Source organism: Pseudozyma flocculosa (genome assembly GCF_000417875.1).
Source record: "Pseudozyma flocculosa PF-1 unplaced genomic scaffold scaffold00001, whole genome shotgun sequence".
NCBI classification, from domain to species: Eukaryota; Fungi; Basidiomycota; class Ustilaginomycetes; order Ustilaginales; family Ustilaginaceae; genus Pseudozyma; species Pseudozyma flocculosa.
Genome location: NW_006920869.1, coordinates 341,009 through 363,453, shown reverse-complemented (window position 1 = coordinate 363,453; position 22,445 = coordinate 341,009). Strand labels below are relative to the sequence as shown.

At 64.5% G+C, this 22,445-nt stretch overlaps 11 protein-coding genes across 11 annotated transcripts; 6 read left to right on the top strand and 5 right to left on the bottom strand.

Moving 5' to 3' along the window:
- Positions 1–267: 267 nt before the first annotated feature.
- On the bottom strand, positions 268–2,457 carry PFL1_00126 (uncharacterized protein; the record flags this gene model as incomplete). The annotated part of the gene is made up of 1 exon (XM_007877623.1): positions 268–2,457. One exon carries the CDS (start codon positions 2,455–2,457, stop codon positions 268–270), a length of 2,190 nt encoding a protein of 729 aa, XP_007875814.1.
- A 696-nt stretch (positions 2,458–3,153) lies between these two features.
- Positions 3,154–4,361, top strand: PFL1_00125 (uncharacterized protein; the record flags this gene model as incomplete). The annotated part of the gene is made up of 6 exons (XM_007877622.1): positions 3,154–3,294; positions 3,398–3,634; positions 3,710–3,766; positions 3,862–4,027; positions 4,132–4,254; positions 4,351–4,361. The coding sequence occupies 6 exons, from the start codon at positions 3,154–3,156 to the stop codon at positions 4,359–4,361; spliced, it is 735 nt and encodes a 244-aa protein (XP_007875813.1).
- Positions 4,362–4,477: 116 nt separating this feature from the next.
- On the bottom strand, positions 4,478–5,103 carry PFL1_00124 (uncharacterized protein; the record flags this gene model as incomplete). Its single annotated transcript, XM_007877621.1, has 2 exons — positions 4,478–4,789; positions 4,897–5,103. The coding sequence occupies 2 exons, from the start codon at positions 5,101–5,103 to the stop codon at positions 4,478–4,480; spliced, it is 519 nt and encodes a 172-aa protein (XP_007875812.1).
- A 463-nt stretch (positions 5,104–5,566) lies between these two features.
- PFL1_00123 (uncharacterized protein) lies at positions 5,567–6,836 on the bottom strand (the record flags this gene model as incomplete). Its single annotated transcript, XM_007877620.1, has 2 exons — positions 5,567–6,520; positions 6,633–6,836. The coding sequence occupies 2 exons, from the start codon at positions 6,834–6,836 to the stop codon at positions 5,567–5,569; spliced, it is 1,158 nt and encodes a 385-aa protein (XP_007875811.1).
- A 1,921-nt stretch (positions 6,837–8,757) lies between these two features.
- PFL1_00122 (uncharacterized protein) lies at positions 8,758–10,609 on the bottom strand (the record flags this gene model as incomplete). The annotated part of the gene is made up of 2 exons (XM_007877619.1): positions 8,758–9,121; positions 9,225–10,609. The coding sequence occupies 2 exons, from the start codon at positions 10,607–10,609 to the stop codon at positions 8,758–8,760; spliced, it is 1,749 nt and encodes a 582-aa protein (XP_007875810.1).
- Positions 10,610–11,556: 947 nt separating this feature from the next.
- PFL1_00121 (uncharacterized protein) lies at positions 11,557–14,202 on the top strand (the record flags this gene model as incomplete). The annotated part of the gene is made up of 6 exons (XM_007877618.1): positions 11,557–11,691; positions 11,801–11,986; positions 12,071–12,235; positions 12,330–12,986; positions 13,094–13,351; positions 13,504–14,202. The coding sequence occupies 6 exons, from the start codon at positions 11,557–11,559 to the stop codon at positions 14,200–14,202; spliced, it is 2,100 nt and encodes a 699-aa protein (XP_007875809.1).
- Positions 14,203–14,313: 111 nt separating this feature from the next.
- PFL1_00120 (uncharacterized protein) lies at positions 14,314–15,477 on the bottom strand (the record flags this gene model as incomplete). Its single annotated transcript, XM_007877617.1, has 3 exons — positions 14,314–14,393; positions 14,496–14,506; positions 14,594–15,477. The coding sequence occupies 3 exons, from the start codon at positions 15,475–15,477 to the stop codon at positions 14,314–14,316; spliced, it is 975 nt and encodes a 324-aa protein (XP_007875808.1).
- Positions 15,478–16,300: 823 nt separating this feature from the next.
- PFL1_00119 (uncharacterized protein) lies at positions 16,301–18,055 on the top strand (the record flags this gene model as incomplete). The annotated part of the gene is made up of 1 exon (XM_007877616.1): positions 16,301–18,055. One exon carries the CDS (start codon positions 16,301–16,303, stop codon positions 18,053–18,055), a length of 1,755 nt encoding a protein of 584 aa, XP_007875807.1.
- A 464-nt stretch (positions 18,056–18,519) lies between these two features.
- PFL1_00118 (uncharacterized protein) lies at positions 18,520–19,170 on the top strand (the record flags this gene model as incomplete). The annotated part of the gene is made up of 2 exons (XM_007877615.1): positions 18,520–18,533; positions 18,621–19,170. The coding sequence occupies 2 exons, from the start codon at positions 18,520–18,522 to the stop codon at positions 19,168–19,170; spliced, it is 564 nt and encodes a 187-aa protein (XP_007875806.1).
- Positions 19,171–19,710: 540 nt separating this feature from the next.
- On the top strand, positions 19,711–20,451 carry PFL1_00117 (uncharacterized protein; the record flags this gene model as incomplete). Its single annotated transcript, XM_007877614.1, has 2 exons — positions 19,711–19,721; positions 19,806–20,451. The coding sequence occupies 2 exons, from the start codon at positions 19,711–19,713 to the stop codon at positions 20,449–20,451; spliced, it is 657 nt and encodes a 218-aa protein (XP_007875805.1).
- An 803-nt stretch (positions 20,452–21,254) lies between these two features.
- On the top strand, positions 21,255–22,080 carry PFL1_00116 (uncharacterized protein; the record flags this gene model as incomplete). Its single annotated transcript, XM_007877613.1, has 2 exons — positions 21,255–21,280; positions 21,393–22,080. The coding sequence occupies 2 exons, from the start codon at positions 21,255–21,257 to the stop codon at positions 22,078–22,080; spliced, it is 714 nt and encodes a 237-aa protein (XP_007875804.1).
- Between the last annotated feature and the right edge of the window lie 365 nt (positions 22,081–22,445).

Here is a 22,445-nt window from a genome sequence, read left to right as displayed (position 1 = left end):
CGATACCCCCCTTCGACCCATCTTGGCCACGCCATGCCATGTCATGCCATGCCATGCCAGGCATGCACATACGCACACGCACACGCACGCACGGCGAACGAGCGGGCAAGCGTCAGGAGAGCGGACGGACGCATCTCTGCGAGTTCGTGTATGCGGAATGCCGGGGAATACGGCACCTCTCCGTCGGTACCCCGCGACGACGACGACGACGACGAACAACGACCATGACAATGACGACGACGACAACGACGACGAACAACGACGGGTCTACTCAGCGTCCCAAAACGTACAGCGCCCCGAGGCGTTACCCGTTGCGAGTTTGCCGGGAAGCAGGGGGTGCATGACGGTGACGGCGGGTACGGCCGTGACGACCTCTGGGTCCCACAGGGCGCGGAGGAGCGTACCGTCGGCGGCGTAGATTTCGGCGCGGCGCGTCATGCTGCCGATGGAAAAGTGCGGCTCCACTCCGGCGTTGGCGTGCCAGCGCGCCCGGAAGAGCGTGAGCCACTTGCCCGTCTGGTTGTTGTGCGGTATCGTCGTCGGCGCACCCAGCAGGTCCGTTGGCCGACCCTCGACCTCGACCTCGTCCTCATCCTCGTCCTTGACTTCGTCCTCGCCGACCTCGACCGCTTCCAACTTCGACTTCTCCTCTTCGACCGCAAGCGCGTCTTGCTGCTCTGGTTCCATCTTGACGGCTTCCTTCTTCGTTCTCCCGCCAGAACGGAACCAGGAGAGCAGCCGGGTTGGTTTCGCCTCGGGCTTGACTTCGTCTTCGACCTTGATGGCGGCCTTGTCGTCCTCTCCCTCTTCCTCGCCCTGGCCCTCTTCCTCGTCCTCGTCCTCCTCGTGCGCACTGCGGAACCGGCCAGAACGAGACCGTCTCAGGACCCTGCCCCCGCCTCTCGCCTCCGGCGCCTTGGGAGCGGCTCCCTGGGCGGCGGGGCCCTTTTTCCTCGTCTCGACGCCGCGCCGCGAGTACAGCCAGGTCGGATGGAGGTCCCACACCTTGACGACGTCGTCGTAGCTCACGCCGAGCAGCTGGTCGCCTCGCGGGCTAAAGTCGACGCTGGTGCACGCCTGGCGCGCCTTGTGCGCGGCAAACTGCGCCTCGGCGTGCACCGTGTCGAGCTCGTCGCCGTCGACGTTCTTGTACGTGTACGGCGCGTCGTTGGTCTCGGGCAGCGCGCTGAGCGCACGCACGTCAAACAGCCGGATGTGCTGGTCGAGCGAGGCCGTGGCGATGCAGTGCGGCGCAAGGCGGTTGACGGACATGGCGCCGATCTTCTTCTCGCACACCTGCCACCGTCGGCTCGTCGCGTTGCCGCGCCGTCGCCCCTCGCGCAGGTCGATGTGCAGCAGCCCGCCGCGGTGATCGGCGATCCAGATGCTCCGCTCGTCGAGCGACGGGTTGGGCGTGGCGGTGAACGCCGAGGCGTGGGTCGAGGGCGACAGCACGTCAAAGACAGACAGCAGCACGTCGTCCTGGCCCGCCCAGACCTCGGTCGACTGTTGCGTCGCCAAATCGAGCCGCCGGATGGTCGAGTCGTACGACGCCGAGAAGAGCGTGCTGGCCGAGACCGGGTCAAGCTTGAGCGACGTCACGGGGCTCCTGCCGTGCACCTGGAGCGACCACGCCTTGCCCTCTGGGACGTAGCCCTCGTCATCGTCGTCGCCGTCGTCGCCCGCGTCGGCCTCTGGCTCCGTCCCCGCTTCCGCTTTCGGCGCCAGGTCACGCTTGACCTGCTTCTCGTCTTCATCCTCGTCGGCGGCGTCGTCTTCCTTTGCGCCGGAGCCGCGCGGTGCGGCGGCGTCCCAGATTCCGATGGAGCCTTCCTTGTCGCCGACAAAGACGAGGTCCTTGTCGGTGGTGGGGTGGTAGGCCATCGAATAGACGCGACGCTGGGTGACTTTGGCGGCGCTGCGCAGCTTCATGCGGTTGAGGACGGCCTCGAGCTCGCTGCGCGGTGCCGACTTTGCGTCGCTGCGCTGCTTTTTCTCGTCTCCGACGTCGACGAGCTCTGCGGCCTTTGCCATGTTGGAGGCGAGGCCCGCGAGGGTGTCTTCGAGTGCCTTTATCTGCTGTGCCTCGAGCTCGCCGCCGGTCATGGTGGCGAGGTCGTGCTGGCCGTGCCTGGCGCGCTTTGCGCGTTCTGCCTCGATGCGCGCCTCTTCTGCCTCCTTTTCGTACTTGCGCTTGACGGCCTCGCTGTCTGCCTCGTGCCCTGCGAGTCGCGCGCTGCTCCTGGATGGCTGGACGCGGGTGGGCGCCTTTTCGCGCTTGGTGGGAGTTGCGCCTGAGCGTTTTGCGCGAGGTTTGGCCGAGCCAGGGGCGGGTTTGCGGCGGCGTGGTGCGCCGATGGTCTCTGAGCCGTGGAGCACGCCGAGCTCGCGCATGAGGGCCTCGTTTTCGCGGATATTGCGCAGGCGCTCCTGCTCGTAGTCGGTGGCCTCGTTCATGGTGGGCAGGAGGGGGTCCGATGACGACGGCAAAGGGGGCGAGGGTGTGGACGGGGGCCAAGGCAGTGCCAGGATGGCCTGATGAAGGTTGGCGGCAGGGGACCGAGGGTGGTGGTGGTGGCACCGTACTGTAGAGTCCCGCGCGCGCGCGAGGAGCGGAAGAGGGGAAGCTTGAAGGTGGTCAATGGAGGCGTGCGGGCGCCCGTCGGTGAGTAACTAGTAGTAGAGTGGAGGAGGGCGGCGGCGGAAAGCGTCGTCTAGGGCTCATGGGTCTGGCCTGGCCTGCCTTGCCTGCGCCTGCCTGCGCCTGCTTTGCTCATCCTCTCTACGCCAACGCGTCTTGGGGATCTTCGCGTCACCCCAGCGCAGCCGTCGCTGCAGCCAAGCAGGAAGGCCTGGCTTGGGTCGGATGTCGGGCGGGATGGCTCGGTGTTGGTGTGCCCCCCCCCCGCCTGGCGCGGCTCGAGCTCCATTTTCCGCGTGTTGGGAAAATCGGCTGATGTCGGCCTCTGCCCGGTTCCTTCTCGCCGCCCGAGAGCAACAGGCCGACCCTGACACTGAACTGCACCTTCACCTCTGTCCCGCTCGCAACCACCATCCACGCTCCTTTGCTTTGCTTTGGCTTCCTACCTTCCCCCTCACCTTCCAAACCGTCCAGTCCACACCCCCCACGCTCATTCAGCTCCAGATCCCACCATGGCCAAGTCCAAGTCCAAGTCCTCGCCCTCCGCCGCGGGCACCAAGCGCGCCTCCAGCGGCGGCTTCCACTGGTCCCTCTGGCTCGCAATCATCGTCGCCGGCCTCGCCGCCACCGTCACCATCCTGGAGCGCATCAAAGTGAGCATCGCAATGTCGCTCCGCTTTGCCTGCCCTCTGCTCTGCGCCTTTGTCCCCGCTGACCGACCATCGCCCTCTCCTCTCCCCTCCCCTCCTCTGACAGTCGCAATTCTACATCTTTGACCACGCCGACCTGTACAAGATCGCCTCGGGCGCCGTCGCCGCCCACCCCAACGACACCCACGCCATCTTTGACGACATCCTCACCCAGCTCCGCGCAGACCCCAAAAAGGCGCCCTACCTCAACGCCAACCACTTTTCCCAGCCCGAAGAGTGGATGTTCAACAACGCCGGAGGCGCAATGGGATCCATGTTCATCATCCACGCGTCCATCACAGAGGTGAGCAGGTGGTCGAAAGCGAGGAAATTAAAGTGACTTTGGCGCCTGACTTGCAGCGACCCTGGGATGCGACAGTACCTCATCTTCTTTGGATCGCCCGTCGGAACCGAGGGACACACTGGCCGACACACCGTGAGTAGAGCAGACTCGACCGTCGTCTGGGGGAAAAACACACGAAAAGGCAAGGCTGACTTGCTGTGCCCTCTCTCGCTCCCATCCCCGCACAGGCCGACGACTACTTCAACATCCTCGTGGGCGACCAGTACGCCTATGCGCCCGGCGCCCTCGTGCCGGAGCACTACCCCGCCGGCAGCGTCCACCACCTGCGCCGAGGCCTGGTCAAGCAGTACATGATGCCCGAGACCGGCTGCTGGGCGCTCGAGCTCGCTCAGGGTGAGCAGCCGTGCGAGCCGCGGCGAAAGCGAAACGTCTTCATCGCTGACATCCGTGTCGCCCTTCATCCCTCTCTCTTGCCTGCTCTGTGACCGCACACTCAGGCTGGATCCCGCCCATGCTGCCGTTTGGTCTGGCCGACGTGCTCTCTTCCACCCTCGACTTCCCCACCTTTGGCCTGACGGTCTGGATCACGGCGAGGGAGATGATTGGCAACCTTCTCGTTGGTGAGTAGACCCTCGGGGCGTCCGCCTCCGGCTTAGTCATCGCAGACGGACTCATCACTGACCGCTCTTTGCTCACTGCCGTCCGCCGCATCGCAGGCAAATTCTAGACGGCGCATGGACAACTGTGACGGGCCGGGCATCGCCCACCGGATCTGGCCGACGTCCCTCCTCTCTCTGTACATTAACTGGAATCGCCTTTTTGCCAAAGAAGAAGCGGATCAGCTCAGAGGTGCCTCGTCTGCAGACCGTCGACCTTTGCGCCGCGCTGATCGAGGCTCGCTTCGCCGAATCTCTCCTTCCACGCGACGATGCCGCCTTTGAGAACGTAGACCTGCGCCTTTACCTCGGCGCCGGGGTTCGCGGCGCGGTAGTCGTCGAGCGCGTCGGCCGTCCAGCCTGCAGCGCGGGGTCCCCTTCCCTTGGACGAGTTGCAGTGGAACACGAGGCGGGGTACCGATGAGAGGAGGGGGAGAAGCGAGGGGAGGGAGTGGGGCAGAGAATGGGCCGGTAGGTTGATGGCACCTGGGATCATTGTCTTTGGTCGAACCAGCAGCCAAAGGGACGGGGTTCGATGGTTTAGCACGAAAGAGGAGCGAGACGGGATGGGAGGACGCAATCGGAGCGCAGACGAACGCAACGTACCTCGCAATCGGAGCGTCGTACATCGACAATCAGGAAATCGACGCCCGGTCGAAGGGCACGGTCACCCGGCTGGTACCAGGATGCCACCTCTTCGACGTCGAGCTGCGGCAGAGCGGGATCGCGAGGTCGAGGCTCGCCGTGCACCTTCCACCACTCCGACGTCGAGATGGGCGCGGGTGTCGACGTCGTCGCTCCGTCCGTCGCCATGGTTCTTCAATGGGGCGAGGGAGCGATACGGTCAAAGGAGGGGTGGTGGTTGCACAACAGAGAGGTTGGAAGGAAAGAGGCGGAAGTCGACAGGCAACCAAGGACCCTGCCACCGTGCGTCGGGTCGGGCCGTCGTGCACGGTTCAACCAGCCCGCCCGCACCAAAGGGAATTTGAAATTTCCCCGCACGGCTCCGATCTCGTGGCGCGTCGTTCGCGACCCCGACCTCGATCTCGACCTCGGAGCTCGTTCAGCCGTTTGCACAGTCTACATGACTTCGTTTCCGTTGCTCGATTCGTGATATCGTACGAGGGCTACCGACAACAGTCCCCAAGGAGCTAAGAGCATCGCCAAGAGGGAAGAGGGAAGCAAACGAGGCGGAGAAGAGGTAGGTCCCCCTCTTGCGCAAAGGAAGATCTGGAGGCCGCGTCTGTGGCCGGGGCCCCCCAGCTCGCGCCGCCGCTCAGATCGACTGGCTGGTAAAGGTGACCTTGTTGGTGGGACCCTGGTTGAGCTCTCCTCCAGCGACAATGTAGAACTCGGTGTTGCGGTTGATGCCGACGGCGAGGGAGCGCGAGTAGGCCTTGGGTGCGTTGGTCTTGACGCGGACCCACTGGCTGCCGGGCTCGCCGAGGCCCTTGTTGACAAACACGTCGGAGTCGGACGAGGCGCTGACGATTATGGAGCCGTTGGCGCCGCCGGCGGGCGACCAGACGTTGTACGGGCTGCCGACGGGGACGTGTCCGTCGGTGGCCTTGAGGACGACGCCCGTGGCGCTGCCAAACTTGGTCGGGTCGGCCGAGATCTTGTAGTAGACCGAGAAGCCGCCCTCCTTGGCGCCGTAGAACTCGTAGGTCATGATGTACTTTCCGTTGGGCAGCTTCGAGACGATGGGCATGCCCGGGCGGTAGTCGTAGACAGGGTAGGTGACGTCGTCGACGACGGGGCCCCACGCGCGCAGGTCCGACGTGACCTGGTGCACCATCTTCTGGCCGTAGCGGCTGTCGCGCTGGTCCGAGTAGTAGCAGATGAGCTGGTTGCCGTTGAGCAGCAGGAACGGCTCCCACACGGGCGTCAGGCCGTTGTTGGGCAGCGCCTTGCCGCCCGCCGCGATGTGCGAGACAAACTTCCAGCTGAGCCCCTTGTCGGTGCTGGCGTACAGGTCCAGCTGCGTCTTGGACAGGTCCTTGGGGATCGAGTTGCCCGCCAGCAGCACCGTGCCCGCCGGGAAACCGCCAAAGGGCGCCGGAAGCTCGTACAGGAAGGGCTGGTAGCGGAATCCCCAGTTGTTGACCTGGTCCTTGGCCTGCGAGATCTGCTTCCACGTCTTGCCCTGGTCCGCCGAGCGGAAGATGGGGAAAAACGACTTGTTCGGATCGGCGCTCGGGTCGTAGATCTCCGACGTGGCCAGGATCGTCTGGGGCGCGGCCGAGGAGCGAGGGGGAAGGGGCGGCGAAGCGCAGTCAGGATCCCGGGCTCTGGCAACTCGCTCGTCGTACCGGCAAGGGGCCGTCTGCCGCTGGCCTCACCTTGTCCGAGAGGACGACGCTGCGTCCGTAGAGGGATCGCTCCTTTTCAAACGTGCTCGGCGGCGTGTAGACCGTCACGGGTCCAAAGTCGCGCTTCGAGACGTGCTTGGAGCTCGCGGGCGACGAGGGAGCCGCCGAGACCTGGCAGGCGAGCGCCGCGCAGAGCGACAGCACCTTGGCCGCAGACAGGCCGAAGAAACGCATGGTGGGCGGTGGGAATACGGGACGAGGTGGGCGGGTGGATCCGGGCCGAGGACAGGGAGGGCAGGTGAGGGAGGAAGAGGTCAGGATGGATGATGGCGAGACGGGGAACGATGCCATGTCGACGGCGGGCGTCCATATATACAGTCTCAGAAGGAGCTTCTAGCACACTGCCAGGGAGATACTTTCACCGCTGAAGCAGCCGTGGGGAAGCGGCTCAGCCCCATACAGTGCACTCGGCATGTGCGTCCCACTTTCCCTCGCGCGAGCGTTGTCGGCAATTGTCGTCGAGGCCACCCGGCTCCTGCTGGTCTCTGGTCTTGACAAAGCATGCGCCGCGGTGGCAGAAAGGGAGGTGCGGGGACAGGAGGACGTGGCCAACCGAGCGCGCGGAAGGGGGCAACGACGGCGGAGGGTGTCCGGGAGAGAGAAATCCGGGGCTCCGTACGTCGTCGAGCAGCCGCCATCACTTCCCCGGACTTCTCCACACGCCCCAGGCCAGGACAGCAGCCCGCCTCTGTCTTGGCCCAAGTCAACGTTGGGAGGGGGTCCGACTTTTCGGCAATCCTTCCCTCTCTCGAGGAAAGCGCAGCGCGTGGCAAACAGACTTGACCGGTTCGTCGTCCTGCTGGTCCGACGCGGATCCTCTTTGACGCGGGCGCCCTCAGCAACGATGGTGGGGTGGGCGGGCACACAGTCCCTGCGTTCTCTTGGACTGAGGAGGGCGAACGATCGACCGACCGGCCATCGAGCATGTCCAACGCCGTCAGAGTACAGCTCGTACGACTCGCAATCGCCCGCCAACCGCCTGTCGCCTACCGCCCAAACCTTCAAAGAATCTCGACCCGATGAGGTGCAGGCGCCCGTACGGAGCCGCCTGCCGTCGCCACAGCAAGCTTTTGTCCCCCATCCCAGCCGCAGCACCCCTGCAGGTCGGGCCACTACGTTGGGTCATCCGGCAATCTCGACCGTGTCAATACCGCACCGCACCGCCCCGCCCCGCGACTTCCTTCTGCCTCACCGTGCCTCTACCGAACAAGGACCGTGAGACGATCGACGTGGTGTGCAAGGAACGCGCGTCTAGCCAGGTCTTGGCTGCAGGATCGAGGCCACGTTGTCCTTCGTCATCGGCATTGGCGTCGGCGTCGTCGTCGTCCTCGACCTCCCGACCCGCGCAGCACTGCACTGCATGGTTCACCGCTACAGAGGCACATGTACATGTACAGAACGAAGAGATGACCGAAGAACCTACGAGTGTGCTCCCGGGGTGACGGGACCTTCTGCTACCGGTACCTACACTACAGCTGTACGTGTGCTCTCCGTCTTTGAAAACGAGCCGACGGGGAGGTTCGGCTTCCGACGTCGTCGCTGATCCGCCCTGCCTGCCCATCGTACCCAAGGCAGGCCGAGCACGTACGTATCGGTGCACATGCATGTTCAGATGCCGCCCCCTTCTGGGCGGGGCGTTCCGAAGGAGCGGAAAGCAGGAATCCGAACCCGTCCAAGCAAGCTCGAGGGGAGCGTGACACTCGGTTGAGGCCTCAACCAAGATCGCGTCGGTAATCTCGTGCCACCCACATGTCACCACCAACTCCGCTCGCCACAGAGAGGCGCGAGCGAGATTACCGCTGCCGCCGGGACGGGGTTGGAAAGATCAGGCAGGGCTTCCCCCGGTGATCTCTGAGATCCCTTCCTCAGGCCTCGGCTCACGACCAACCGGACCCTCACCGGCATCAAGAAAGGCGAGCGCTCCGGACGATGGTGGGCACGGACCACGCGACGTCAAGGGTGCCATCCTGGGCAGTAGAGATGCGGGACCGTCTATATGGATTGCACTCTGCTCATTAAACACATCCGCCTGCCTGCCTGTGACGACGACGACGACGACGACGACGACGACGACGCCAACTCAAGCCCAGATCCCTCAGGCAAGGCTACCCTGGAAGATAAAGAAGCTCCACGAGTGCTTCCTCACAGTCCAGCTGGCCTGCTGGGCCCACTCGTCGCCCGTCTTGGTCGTCACCTCCGGCCTGACCGTGTCCGGCTTGTCAAAGGTATTCTTGGCAGAGAGGTCGTCCGAGTAGACCGTGTGGTTCTCGACGCTCTCGACCTTGAAGTCCTCGAAATCAAACTGACCCGCCCAGTCGGCGGAGGGGTGGCGGTTGAGCACACTGATCCGGATGCTCGCCTTGTTGCTGTCCTGCTCGTCGTGCGCAATCAGACCCACGACGTCGACGTACGCCGGCGCCGCCATGTGCTGGATCCATGCCGGGTAGGTCGGGCCGGAGCTGCGGGGCGGAGCGGGGAGGGCCGGGGCAAGACAGTGTGAGAGTCGTCAAAGTCAGCATCGCCACTCTGCATTCGCGGGCCGCCGCCACGCCTGCCACTCACTAGACTTCGGGCGTGAAGCCGAGGTTGAGGAGGTGGCCGTTCTTCATGTACTTGGAAAAGAGGCGGAGGGGCCAGTAGGTCGTCTGGAAGAGGAGGCCATCGGGCGAGGTGAGGAGCGGCGAGATGACATTGACGCTCTGGGCGATGCAGGCGATGCCAATGTCCTTCGACTTGCGCACGAGGACATTGAGCCAGGCGCACACGCCAAGCATGTCGGTGTAGTCGTATGCCTGCTCGAGGCCGTTGCTGCCGGGCGCCTTGACCTCGTCCCACACGTTCCACTCGTCGTAGCAGATCTTGACGTCGCGCGCCGTCACCTTTTGGTCAAACTTGTTCCAGTCCAGGATGGCCGTCGCGTTCTGGATCTTTGCCAGATCGATGAGCGACTGGCAGATTTCGATGCCGCGCTCGGCCGCCGCCGGGCCAAAGACGTTCTTCTCGTAGTCGAAGCCGACGACGGTGCTGAAGCGCTCGTGGCCGAGCATCGAGTAGAGGTGGATCGAGTGGTAGTCGACGATGCCAATGAGGCCCATGAGGACCTCGCGGTCCCACTCCGAGTTGCCCTGGTTGCCGCACGAGACGAGCTTGATGCTCGGGTCGACGAGCTTGAGGCCGTGGGCCCAGCGGGCGGCCATCTTTGTGTAGTCGGTGGCGTTGAGGAAGCCGACCTGCCAGGGGCCGTGCATCTCGTTTCCGAGGCCCCAGTACTTGACATTGTGCGGCTCGTCCTTGCCCGTGTTCTTGCGCCTGAGGTTGGCCCAGTAGGTGTCGCCGGTGCCGTTGCAGTACTCGAGCCAGGCGAGGGCCTCTTCGTAGGTGCCCGTGCCCATGTTGAGGCAGAGGTAGGGCTCGACCTTGAGCTCCCTGCAGTACTCGATGAACTCGTCGGTGCCGAAGCGGTTGGTCTCGGTCGAGAGCCAGGCGAGCTCGACGCGCTTGGGGCGCTGCGAGATGGGTCCGATGCCGTCCTGCCAGTGGTAGTTGCTGACAAAGTTGCCTCCGGGCCAGCGGAGGATGGGCATCTCGAGCTCGCCATCCTTTGCGATGATCTTCATGACATCCTTGCGGAAGCCGAGGCGGTCCTCGGTGTGCTTCTGGCCGTCAAATTGCTGGGGCTGGAGGAGGTGCGAGGGGCTGGGGTCGCTCGGGTTGTCTACAATGCCGCCGTAGATGCCGCGGCCGAGGTGCTCGACGAAGCCCGAGTAGAGCTTGTCGGTGACGGGCTCGGTGCCCTTTGGGTGGAGGAGCGAGTGGGCGGCGACGGTGAGGCGGGTGTTTTTGAGCGAGGCGGCGTGCTGGAAGTCGATCTTGGCCGTCGAAGAGGCGACGGGGAGGGCGTCGTCGCCGTGCGAGGCGGGGGCAGCGTAGGGGTTGACTCCGGCCATGGCGGGAAGCGGGCTGCGATGGTTTGGCGGAGAGGGTGTATGAGGTTGAGGCGGAGCGAGGGTGGGAGGGGGCGAGACGAACGAGGTAGACGGATGAGGGCGGCTGCTTTATCAGGTCGTCGAGGCCGTCGAGGCTCGCAGGAGCTTCTGGCCAGCATCCCGCCTTCGGTGGTCGCCGAGCACGAGCAGCTGAGCGGGCAGCATGGCCTGGCCCGCGCTGGCAAGAAGAACGAGGCTTGCGGAGCGGAGCGGAGTGGAAGCGTACGTGGTGGTGGGTGCGCGGCGACATTGCCGGTCCGTGCAGGCGGCGGGCGGTAAACTCGCTCGCCGGCTGCAGGTGAGGCTGGCTGCAGGGACTGGTCAAGCCTAGTGGCAGATCCCCGAGGCAGCCACGCGGCCGAGGGTCACGGCAATCTGCTGGCCGGCCAATTAGACGGGTTGGCCTAGCCCGAGCTGGCATGGGCAGTCGGATCCGAAAAAGAAAATCTGCCGACTCCCGATATTTTGGGGGCGCTGACCAGAGGAGGAAATCGAGCTGCGACCTGTCGCGTAGAGTGCGAGGGGCGCGTCCAGGCCTCCACAATTGAAGTCTCCGAGGGGCAGCCGCCTACAGCCGCCTGCAGCCGCCTGCAGCCAACGCAGCCAACGCAGCCAACGCCAGGGTCCTCGCCAGCTGAGCTAAGGGCCAAGCTGGGCTGGGCTGTCGGTACGGGCTGCTCCTCCTGTCTGCATCCGACCTTCTCTTTTGACAGGCAGCCAGAGGGTCGATCTGGCTCGATCCAGATCTGGCCGGCTATGGATCGACGTGCAGCGGCCAGACAAGGCATGGTGGGCCTGCGCCAAACAAAGCTGCCTTCCACCCTTCGTGCCCTCGACGGTCCTCCAACCTCAGCAACCACCACCACTCCCGCCATCTCCCTCAACCGTACCCTCCCTCTGCTTAAAACATGGTCAAGCAAGGCGCAGCCCGCGTTCTCTACTGGTTCCGCACCGACCTGCGTCTACACGACTCGCCCGCCCTCCAGGCCGCCCTCGACCTCAAACCCGCCGCCCTCTTCCCCGTCTGGTGCTGGGATCCCAACGTCAGTCGCCGATGGCCATGCCGCCCTTCTGCGACTCAGCCGCTGACCTGCCCCCTTCTTGCCTTCGTTCCACTGTTTCGCCCCCCCCCCCCCCCCCCCCCCCGCCCAGTATGTCTACAAGCACCGCGTCGGCATCAACCGCTTCCGCTTCCTCCTCGAGTCGATGCAGGTGCTCTCGGACCAGATCACAAACACGCAGGCCAACTCGCAGCTCCTCGTCGTCCGCGGCGAGCCCACCGAGCTGCTCCCAGAGCTCTGGAAGCGCTGGAAGATCACCCACCTCGTCATCGAAAAGGTAAGCTGCGGTTCCTGCCCCCTTCCTAGTCCCACCCCCCGGTGCCGTCTGACTGACACCCCATTTATCACCCCCAATCTGCAGGACCCTTCGGCGTACGGACGCAGACGCGATGCCCTCATCAAAGAGGCCGCAGCCAAGAGCAAAGTCGAGATCGTAGCGGTCCAGGGGCATCACCTCTACGACCCCGAAGACGTCGTCAAGCGCAACAAGGGCAAGCCCACCATGGCCATCAGCACGCTCCAAAAGGTTAGAATCGGGCCAGGCTGCCGTGATGAGGTGCCTTCCCCCCCTGACCCAGAGAGCTGACGCCCAGAGCCTTCCGCTGGCTGCCATGCTTCAGATCGTGGCCGACATCGGCGACGTGCCCAAGCCGCTCGACGCGCCCAAGGACCTGCCGCTCCCGCAGCCAGAGGGCTCCAAAACCGCCAAGCTGCCGGACTTGCTCTCTGAGCTGGCCAAGTCGCTCGAAGGGCTGCCACACTATACAGGAAAGGGGCGCGAGGGTCCAGCCGACGTCGACCTCAATTCGGCCACCTTGGGCGGGCAGCGCGATGGCGAGCTGACCTGCTACGACACGCTCAACGGCGACGCCTCGTCGCTCTTTTCGGTGCCCACGCTCGCCTCGCTCGGCATGGACGCGTCCAAGGTGCGCGACACGATCAAGGGCGGCGAGGTCGAGGCGCTCAAGAAGCTCGGCAACATCTGCAAGGACGCCGAGTACGTCGCCACGTTTGCCAAGCCCAAGACGTCGCCCGGCCAGGACGCCAGCGACCCATCGACGACGCTCCTCTCGCCTTACCTCAAGTTTGGCTGCCTCAGCGTGAGGAAGCTCTGGTGGGACGCCGAGGAGGCCAAGAAAAAGTACAAGGGCGGAAGCAAGACGGCGCCCCCGGAGAACCTCAATGGCCAGCTCCTCTTCCGAGACATGTACGCCTGCGCCGAGCATGCCATCGGCGACGCCTTCAACCAGGTCAGGGGCAATAGCGTCTGCCGCTACGTGAGTCGTCGCTGCGGGACGTCTGCCAGGACAAAGGCGGCGCAACCATCGCTTACACCTCCCCAACCCTGTCCGCCACCTCCCTTTATGGCTCCCGCCCCGCTCAGATGGACTGGTATCTGCCCACCGTGTATGACAAGGATGGACAGGCGATCATGCCTCGGCCGCCGGGCGACGAGGTGAGCGAGGCGCGGCTCTCGGCATACAAGATGGGCCAGACGGGCTTCCCCTGGATCGACGCCCTGATGCGCCAGCTGCGCCTCGAAGGGTGGATGCACCACCTCGGACGGCACTCGGTCGCCGCCTTTCTGACGCGCGGGCAATGCTGGATCAGCTGGGAGCGGGGTGCCGAGATCTTTGACGAGGTACGTGGCGTGGCGGGGCGGCACGCCACTTCTTGGGTTTGCCCTGTTTTCGCTGCGGCTGCCTCGCTGCTTCGGCCGGACTGACAAGCCTCCCTTGCCGCCCACTTCTCTCTCCCCTTACCCACGGCTGGCCCCCGTCGCCGCCGCCGCAGTACCTCATCGACTGGGACCCATGCTCGAACCCAGGCAACTGGATGTGGCTATCCTGTTCCGCCTTTTTCACGCAGTACTTCCGGCTGTACGGTCTGGCGACCTTTCCGGCAAAGTACGACAAGACGGGCGCGCTGGTGCGCAAATACTGTCCGGAGCTGTCCAAGTTCCCAGACAAGTACATCTACGAACCCTTCAATGCGCCGATCGAGGTGCAGAAAAAGGCGGGTTGTATCGTGGGACGCGACTATCCGTTTCCGATGCTCGATGAAAAGGAGACCAAGACGGAGAATATGCAGAGGATCAAGGCTTGTTACCAACTCGGCCTTTTTGGCGATTCCAAAGAGGTCCTGGAGGGAAAGGCCGAGGCGGTGGTGAGGAAGAAACATGGCTTCCCGGATCGACCGCAACGCTTTGAGTGGAAGGCGAGACCGGGTGACAAGGTCCCGCAGTGGGCTAGGGCGCCGGAGCATGAAGCGCGCACTACTCGAGGTGCGCCGGATCATGTTGGTGGTCAAGAGGACGGGGTGGACGGCGATGATGAGGAGCAGGGCGAGCAGGATGGCCAGCAAGAGGAGGACGCTACGCCTTCGGACGAGGATGACAGCGACAACGACGACGACAAGACGACCAACGGCAAAAAGCGCAAGGCCTCGACTGCAAAGCGAGGTCGGGGCGGCAAGGCGCAGAAGAAAAAGTAGCTGCCGACCGATCGATCGCGCGAACACATGACATGCAATTCGACTGCTGCTATCTACCCTCGAGGACTCTTGATCATGACAATGCCCATCGTACCAGCTGGTCTGTCAGATCTAGATCTTGGAAGGTGCGCCCGAGAAACGGCCCGTGACAAAGTTCCAGAATGCCGGCATGTCGTCTTGCGGCTCGAACTCTGCGGTGCGGTCAATGAGGGACGACGATGGCAAGGGCAAGAGGTCAGCAGGTGTGCCGTTGGTCGTCAGCAGCAGACGTGCAAAAGGTTCTGGCGGCTCACCGTCCCAGAGGCTGAAGCGGGCAGGTAGGTGGGAATCGAAAAAAGAGGCATGGCGTCAGCTCTGCCATCGTCTCCTCGTAGCGAATGGCGGCACTCACTGCTCCTTGTCCGGGACCTCGTCGTAGGTCGACGGCACGCCGACGGCGTCGAGGGCCGCCTTGAGCTTGCGCGACTGGTCGACGTCGACGGCCGTGTCGGGTGCGCCGTGGATCGTGTAGATGGCCGGCCAGGCCTTCCGCTGCGCCTCGCTCGACGACCGGACAAAGGCGGGCACGTCGGTCTTTTGCAGCCAGCCCTCGTCGTTGCGCTGCTGGTCAGTGAAGAGGAGCGCGGGGAAGATGCCCTCGCGCTGGGCGTGCATGTAGAAGTTGCTGCGCTTGCGGTCCTCGAACGTGTTGGCCGTGGCTGGGGCGTCCGGATCGACGTACTCGGCGAACTCGGAGGGCGGGTTGGCGAGCGGCCCCAGAAAGGGTACGCGCTTCTCGAGGAAGAAGGGGTGGTCCATGGTGGTGATCGGGTAGATGCCGGCGATGGCGTCGACCCTGGCCAGCAGCTCGGGGCGGGTGCGCGGGCACATGCCGAGACCGAGGAGGAGCGCGAGCCACCCGCCGGCGCTGGATCCGGTGAGGACAATGCGGTCCAGGTCGAGCTTGGGCGCCGAGCTGGGCAGGCTGGCGGGCAGCTTGTCGACGAGGAAGGCGAGCAGGTCGGACACGTCGTCGAGGATGCCGGGAGCGCGGCACTGCGGGGCGAGGCGGTAGTCGGGCGAGACGACGGCGATGCCGTACCTGTCTACGGCGCGCTGGATGTGTGGGGGCATCTTGTTGCGGCTTCCCTGGATCAGCCCGCCGCCGTGGAACCAGACGACGACGGGGAGCGGCGCCGACGAAGAGGCCGACGCCGAGTCGGGGACGTGGAGGTCGAGCTTGACGTCGAGCTCGCCGTCGTAGCGGCTGGCGTAGGTGAATGTGGACGTCTTCATGGTAGGGTGATTGTGATGTCGTTGCGGGTGGTGGTGGTGGTGGTGGTGGTGGTCGAGAGGCGAAAGGCAAGAGGCAAGAGGCGAGGGGGGAGGGGCGAGAGGGAGGAGGTGAAGCGGGACCAGGCCAGGCGGGTCACTCCGGTGCGGCGTGGTTAGGTGCCTGTATCCGCGCACGCAGCGGCGCACGGCCGGCCGCCGTGTTGGCTGTCGGCTGAGCCGACCCAACCTTCCCGAGTGGAGGCCGGGCCGGGCCAGGCCGTCACGGCGCAGCGTGATTTCATCGAGGCGAGGCAGCCTGCGAGAAGTCACGCACCAGCACACACCGTACCAGCCAGCGAGGCAGAGCCGCCGGCCCCCCAACCGCGCCGCCAGCAGCTGGCCGCCGTCGAAAAAAAGTCGAGTGGGGTGATCGGCCTCGGCAGCTGGCCTCTGGCTGGCGGATGGCGCGTCGCTGGCTCGGTGGGCAGTCCAAGTGCAATTCTACGGAGGCCGAGGCCAGTTGGGCTCATTCAAATCTCAATCAAATGCAGACGACGGCCTCGCTGGCAGCCTGTCATCCGCCCACCATGAGACTACTGCGATCCGCCACTCCGCCTCGCCCGCCGGCCCCCGCTCTCGTCCCTCTCGATCTGGGGTCGTGAATGACCATCATCCCGTCGTTGCCACCGCAGCATCGCCGACGGCGACGACGACGACGGCGTCGTTGACCAACGCACAGCATCCTCCCTTTCTCTCTCTCTCCCTCCCCCTCTTCGCCAGGCTCGACGCCCGCACCTGCCGGAGGGCTGGGCCCCGGGCCCACCCGCGCCCTCGTCGCTCCACCATGCCGCGACGCAAGATCGGCGCCGACCTCAAAGAGGCCCTCTGCAAGCTCTACGAGGCCGGCGACCTCAGCGCAGACACCATCGAAAAGCACGGCATCATGTCGCGCGCCACCTTTTTCCGCAACCTCAAGATGTGGAAGGCCGGCGACAGCCTCGAACAGAGGCACAGCACCGGCAGAAAGACAAACGCCGACAAGCGCAGGCAGGAGGAGCAACAGGAGGTCGACCGCCTCCAGCCGTCCTCGCTCCAGCAGCTCAGGCTCACCCTCCTCCAGGAACCCGCCAACGCCGCAGCCGGCCCCAGCAGGCTGCCGCTCTCCGACAGGAGCCTGGGCAAGAAGCGCGACTCCGGCGACGGCGCCCATCAGCCAGACGCCACGGCGCACACTGCTGCCGCCGTCGATGCCGCAACCGCAGGCCCGGATACCAGCGAGCCAGAGCCAGTCACCAGCGCCGATGAAGCAGACGATGTCGACGACGTCGACGAAGCCGAGGACCCTGGCGAGGAGGGCCGCCGCCACGATGTCCAGCACGCAAGGGACTTCTGCCTCCGGATGGTCAAGCAGACGTACGGTGCCGACTCGGCTGAGAGCGCTCGCGACGACCTCGACTCTCTCCTCGATCCGGACGGCAACCAGTACTCGGCACGCCACCGCGGCGCGTTCTGGGTCGTGCGCCAGTCGGACGACCCGACGGGCCCGATCGTGGCCACCGTCGGTCTGCGCTCTTTCATCTGGGAGCCTCAGCTCTACCAGTCGCTCGGCGAGCGCTACGCCACCAAGAGCATCGATAAGATAGGCCACCTCGACCGGCTCTATGTCGACCCGATCTGGCGCAGGCGGGGCATCGGTCGTTGGCTCACCAGCGTCGTCGAGCTCAAGGCGTCCAAGTTTGGCTTCTCCTCCATCTACCTCCACGCCGCCGCCACCCCCAGCACCGCCGTCGCCTTCTGGCAGGCGATGGGCTACGCCGGCTTCGGCGACATCGGTGGACAGGCGCACTTTGACAAGCCCATCGTCCCCAACGTGCCACCGCCGCTTCGGGAGCGTCGTAAGCGGCCCAACACGGGCTCGGTCGGGCCGTCCTCTTCGGCCTCTACGTCGTCCGCAGGAGCAGCAGCGGTGACAGCAGGAGCCAGGCTCAAACGACCGCGGCTCGGCTCCGCAACCCGTCAAAGTAAGGACAAGGCCAGTCCTTCGTCGCCATCGTCTGCAGCCGGCGCCGGCAAGACAGGCGCGGCCCGACCGAGCACTTCGAGCCGACGCAGCCCAGCGGGGCACGGCTCGAGCGCCGCCGCTCGACTGTCGCCCCACAACAGTCCCGGCCAGGCAGCTGGTGCTACGACGCCGAAGCGACGCGGCGTGCAGGCCGAGGCGTCTAGAACCTTGGCGCAGTCATCTGCCTCGCCCACATCGCCTGAGCAGCCCGCACCCCTGCCTCAGATGGCCGTCCCTGACGCATCCATCGATCCGGCCATCACGAGCGCGCCGCAGCTGCAAACGCAAACGCAAGTGCAGCCGCAACCGCAGTCCGGGTCGGGGCCGGCACTGGCACCGGCGCCGATGCCAGCCTCGTCCGCGCCGTTCGTCTCGAGCAGGGCAGCTGTCTCGCTACCGCCTCCGCCTCGCAAGATTACATTCCACGAAGCGGTGCCGCTGGCCCGTCCTGGCGTTCCGCTCGTCAGGGCACCGTCCCTCGCCGGCGCTCCAGCAGCGGCGCTTCCACAGCACGAGCCGCCACAGCAGAAGCGTTGAGGCAGCACTGCTCGCTGCACGCACTTTCCAGTCCCGCCCGGAGCGGAAGCCGGGTACCAGCCAGGTCGCCGCACCACGTCTCTCGTCCCGCCTCCCTCGAGACCACGCACCATCGCATCCTTGCATCGCCCATTCCCCGCCCCGAACCGCCCACACGCCTGTATTCCTGTTTGTATTTTACCGCCGCACCGCCGAGCATCACCATTCCGCTTCCTCAAGTGACTCTAGCTCGCCGAGTCGTGCCGTGTTGTGCCGAGTGTGCGCATGTCCCTTGACTGCGTCCTGAGTTAGGCTTGGGCAGCCCCGCCTGTCGACGACCGCCCCGTGCGTCGCCAAAATTATAAGAGGACCTGGCTTCGCCAAGGCTACCACCACCATGCATCCCTCCTCCGCTTTCCCCCGTCGCCTCGCGATCCAGCCCACTCATATCCTTACATCACAACGACAGGGCGACAACTGCCAAGATGATCAGTACCTCGTGAGTCCCATCCGTCTGTCCGCCGGGCCGACAGACACCGTCCCTCATGGCGTGGCGCTCACACTTGGGAACCCGGGCATCGCTCAGTACGACGTCTGGCCCGTCTGCGCGATTGGGAGGAGTGCACTGGCACAACGTCACTGCTCTCTCGCACCTCGCCGCTGTGCTGGCCAACCCGCCGCCGCGCAGGGGTCGATACCTGTGCACGCTGGGTCGGATCAAAAGTGTCGAGACCGTGGAGTGCCAACACGGCTTAGGGATCGCGCTCGACCTCGAAGATACCGTTGGCACTCAGTGGCACCTTTCCTTCCGTCGTGCTGCGCACCATGCGTGGATCAAACCGATCCTGCCCGACCTGGCCATCGATCACATCGCCTTCTTGCAGATCTACATCCCACCCCGACCCCGCCACCGTCACCGCACGGGGGATGATGAAGAGGTCGAGCCGCAGTTGGTCTTCATGGTCGCTCTCGCCCTGTCCGAGTTGGATAGCAACGAGAGGCGGCTACTCCGCAAGGTCGACCGATACGCCCGCAAGCTGGCCAGGATCCAGCGCAAGGCGCCCAATCTCGTCGACTATGATAGGTGGCTGGGCCTGCTTCAGTACAGCTGCAGGGAGTGGCGCGAGAGGATGTAGCCCGTCCTAAGGCACGGGAGCGAGATGCGCTACACACGCAACGGTGATGCCAAGCGAGACGGTGCCTTCACCTCATCATGTGTCGCTCCGCAGCTCTGCTCCCGTTGTCCACCAAGCTTTCCGTGTCCGGCCGAGGAGAAAGGAAAAGGCTCGAGCTTACCTGCCTGCGTCGCTGGCTTGCTCCTTTCCGCTCCGAGGCGGAAGCAAGCCTCTGCTCAAAGAAGCCTACCTGCCCGGTGCGGCGCGGTGCGGCGCGGCGCGGCTCGGGGTGCAAGAATTCCGCCCCGCCGCCGAGGTTAATGAAGCGGCCGCTGTCGCACTATACAAGGCGCCTGGCTCCGTGCCTCCTCCCTCTCTCCACCATCATATCCTTGTCTACAACCAGACCACGCCACCATAGCGCTGCCACTCCCATCTCGCTCAACTCACTCTCCACCGTCATCCACCCTGCATCAAATACCTCTGTCGCCACGCGACGCGAGGACTCCGCTCGACCCCCCTTGGACCTGCTTGACCGCTGTCCGCTCCAAGTCCATCGACATGTCCGCCTCGTGAGTGTGTCCTCTTCTCTTGGGTATAGCGGCAGCAGCACACGTCCGATTACTCAAGTCAAGGTCCACGATGCGTGATCGCAGCCTCAAAGCTCAGTCGGATGCGGCCCAGATTGACGGCATCCGTTGGCACAACTTCTCGGCATTCAAGAACCTGCCGCAGGGTCAGGCGGAGAACAACTTCTTCCACTATTGCGTGGTCGGCTACCTCGTCTCGTACACCTTCAAGGAGTCCGAAGACGACGTCGACGTCACCATCGTCATCAGGAACACTGTTGGCAAGAAGCTGAAGCTCGACCTCGAGGACTGGAGGTATCGAGAATGGTTCAAAGGCCAGATCGCCGACTTTGAGATCGGCACCCTGGCCGTCTTTCGTTTCTCCGACTGCAACCACTCCTCGGTCACTCTCCACAGCAAGTTCTATCGTGCCGTTCATGCGATCCGTCTCATTCCAGCTCGCGACCTCACCCCTCGTCAGCAACGTGCGCTAGCCAGCATCGATGCTTACGCTAACGTGCTCACTCTGCGACAGATTGACGCCTTCCGCCTGGCGGAGGTGCTGTCCGTCGAGGACTGGGAGGAGATCCTCGCGCAAAGCTGCCGGAAGTGGGTGAGGCCGATCCTCGAAAACGTAGCAGCCAACGAGTCAAAGTACGACGACGTCGATATGAGCGAGGATTCCGACCTCGCGAGCTCTGACGACGGCAGCAACAGCGAGGACAACAAGTGAGCTCTGCTCGGGCTTCGTGACTGCCTCTCGCTCCAGACCTTTCCTGTCTGAGCGACTGATGTCCAATGGCCGACGGCCGACGACGGCTTACCAGGCTACAACATCTAAGATCGACAAACGCGACAACTCTACAAGCGTTCAAGCTCCTTAGGCCACGAGATCGCATCTGGCCGTCATAGCCCGCTTTCTTGAGTCCTTCAACCATGACAGCGACCAGATCGAGGCGTCACAAGCATGCGCTCTCGTTGAGCCAGCTGCACGAGAAAGAGACGCGCACTTCGCATCATGCTCCAGTTTCCCTCTCCACGCCATCGCTTGTAGCGAACGTCTCGCTCTCCTCCAAGTGGCCCGTCACCGAGCGAGCAGAAATGCAGAAGGTACAGCGCTCCAGGCCGAACGACCTTTCCGGTGTGCTGAGGGCTGCGATGGGAGGCGGGCGGTTGGCTGCGTCACCGCAGCGGGAGGGTGGGCCCGACTTTTGGCCAGCCAGGTCGGCTAGCGGGCCAAGCCGAGGCCAGCAGGCCGTGCCGCGGCGGATGAACCGTCTGCCCCGCGCAGGGAGACTCTCGCACGCCAGGCGCCCGCGCGAGGCCCGTAAAAAGACGTGGGCGCCGCTCAGGGCATCCTCTCCTCTGACCACCACCCCATCTCTCTCCACGCCACAACTCGCTGACCCCTCGGCCCTTCTCCAAATCCATCTTACTGCCACCGCCTGATCCGCAACCGCCTTGTATCACCGGCCACACCGCCGCTGGTCCCCAAGAAGCCCTCACTTCGCACCCGCCACGATCGTATCTGTCAAGATGACCTCCCTGGCCTTCCCCGCCAAGTGGGTTCGGCTCGTTCGCTCTGGTCCCGACAGTACGGTCAAGCTATCGCTGCCTGCTGCTAGGCTGACACCCGCGGCCATCCCTCGCCTTCCACCTCAATCCGATCTACAGGGGCAAGATGCAGGACTGTGTCCAGATCGCGGGCATCCACTGGCACAACTTTGTCTCGTTCTACAACCTGTACGACGAGCCCGAAGACTCCTTCTGGCGCTACTGCCTCGTCGGCATCGTGGCCGGCATCAGCTTCCGCGAGAGCGAGGCCCAGGTCGGCCCGCGCATCAGCCTCGTCCTGCGCAACTCGGCCGACGATACGATGCACTTCCACTTCGACCCCGACACCATCGAAGACTGGGTCAAGGACGATGTGTGCGGCCTCGAGCTGGGAAGCTACGTCGTCCTCATGTGCGACAAGCGCCTGCGCAAGTCGTCCAAGAGCGACCACGTCGTCTACCGCCAGGTCAAGCAGATGGACGTCATCCCCGCCGACGAGCTCGGCCATCGCCAGGCCGTCGCCTTCGAGAACATCGACACCTACTGGGAGTGGCTCGCCGACATCCAGTTCGATGCGTTCAGCGACACGGTGCGCCTCAGCTTCGACGACTGGAAGAACCTCACCAGGCACAGCTGCGAAAAGTGGTCGCCCCTCATCGGCGACCTGGCCCATTCGGCAGAGAAGACCGACGACGAGGATGCCGAGTCCGACGACGACGTCGTGTACGACGTCGAGCTCGACGCCTCGGACTCTGACGACAGCGCCGTCGACCTGGCCGACGACAAGCCCATCAAGAGCGAGGACTGAAGCGTCCGCCGCACGCCGACCACCAGGCTAGCTTCGGTCGAGCACGAACAGCGTCGTCCGCCCGAAACAAGCGGATGCCCAGCTGGTCCTTCGATTCGCGCACAAGCAGCACCTCCCGGCCGCAGACACGTCCATTCGAGGTCCCGCCTCCATCCCGTTCTCCCTTGCCGACGCCGATGGCGCATGCCGGGCGAGATCAGTCGCCTCCGTTTCCGAGCATCCTCTAACAGCGCAGTCCTCTTTCGTTTTCCAGTCACGCATCGTCGTACGCATCACATCTGGTCATATCCACGCCGCTCAACACCCGTTTCAATGCACTATTGCCCCCTGCCGTCTGCTCCGGTGCTCGGAACCCAAGTGAAAAA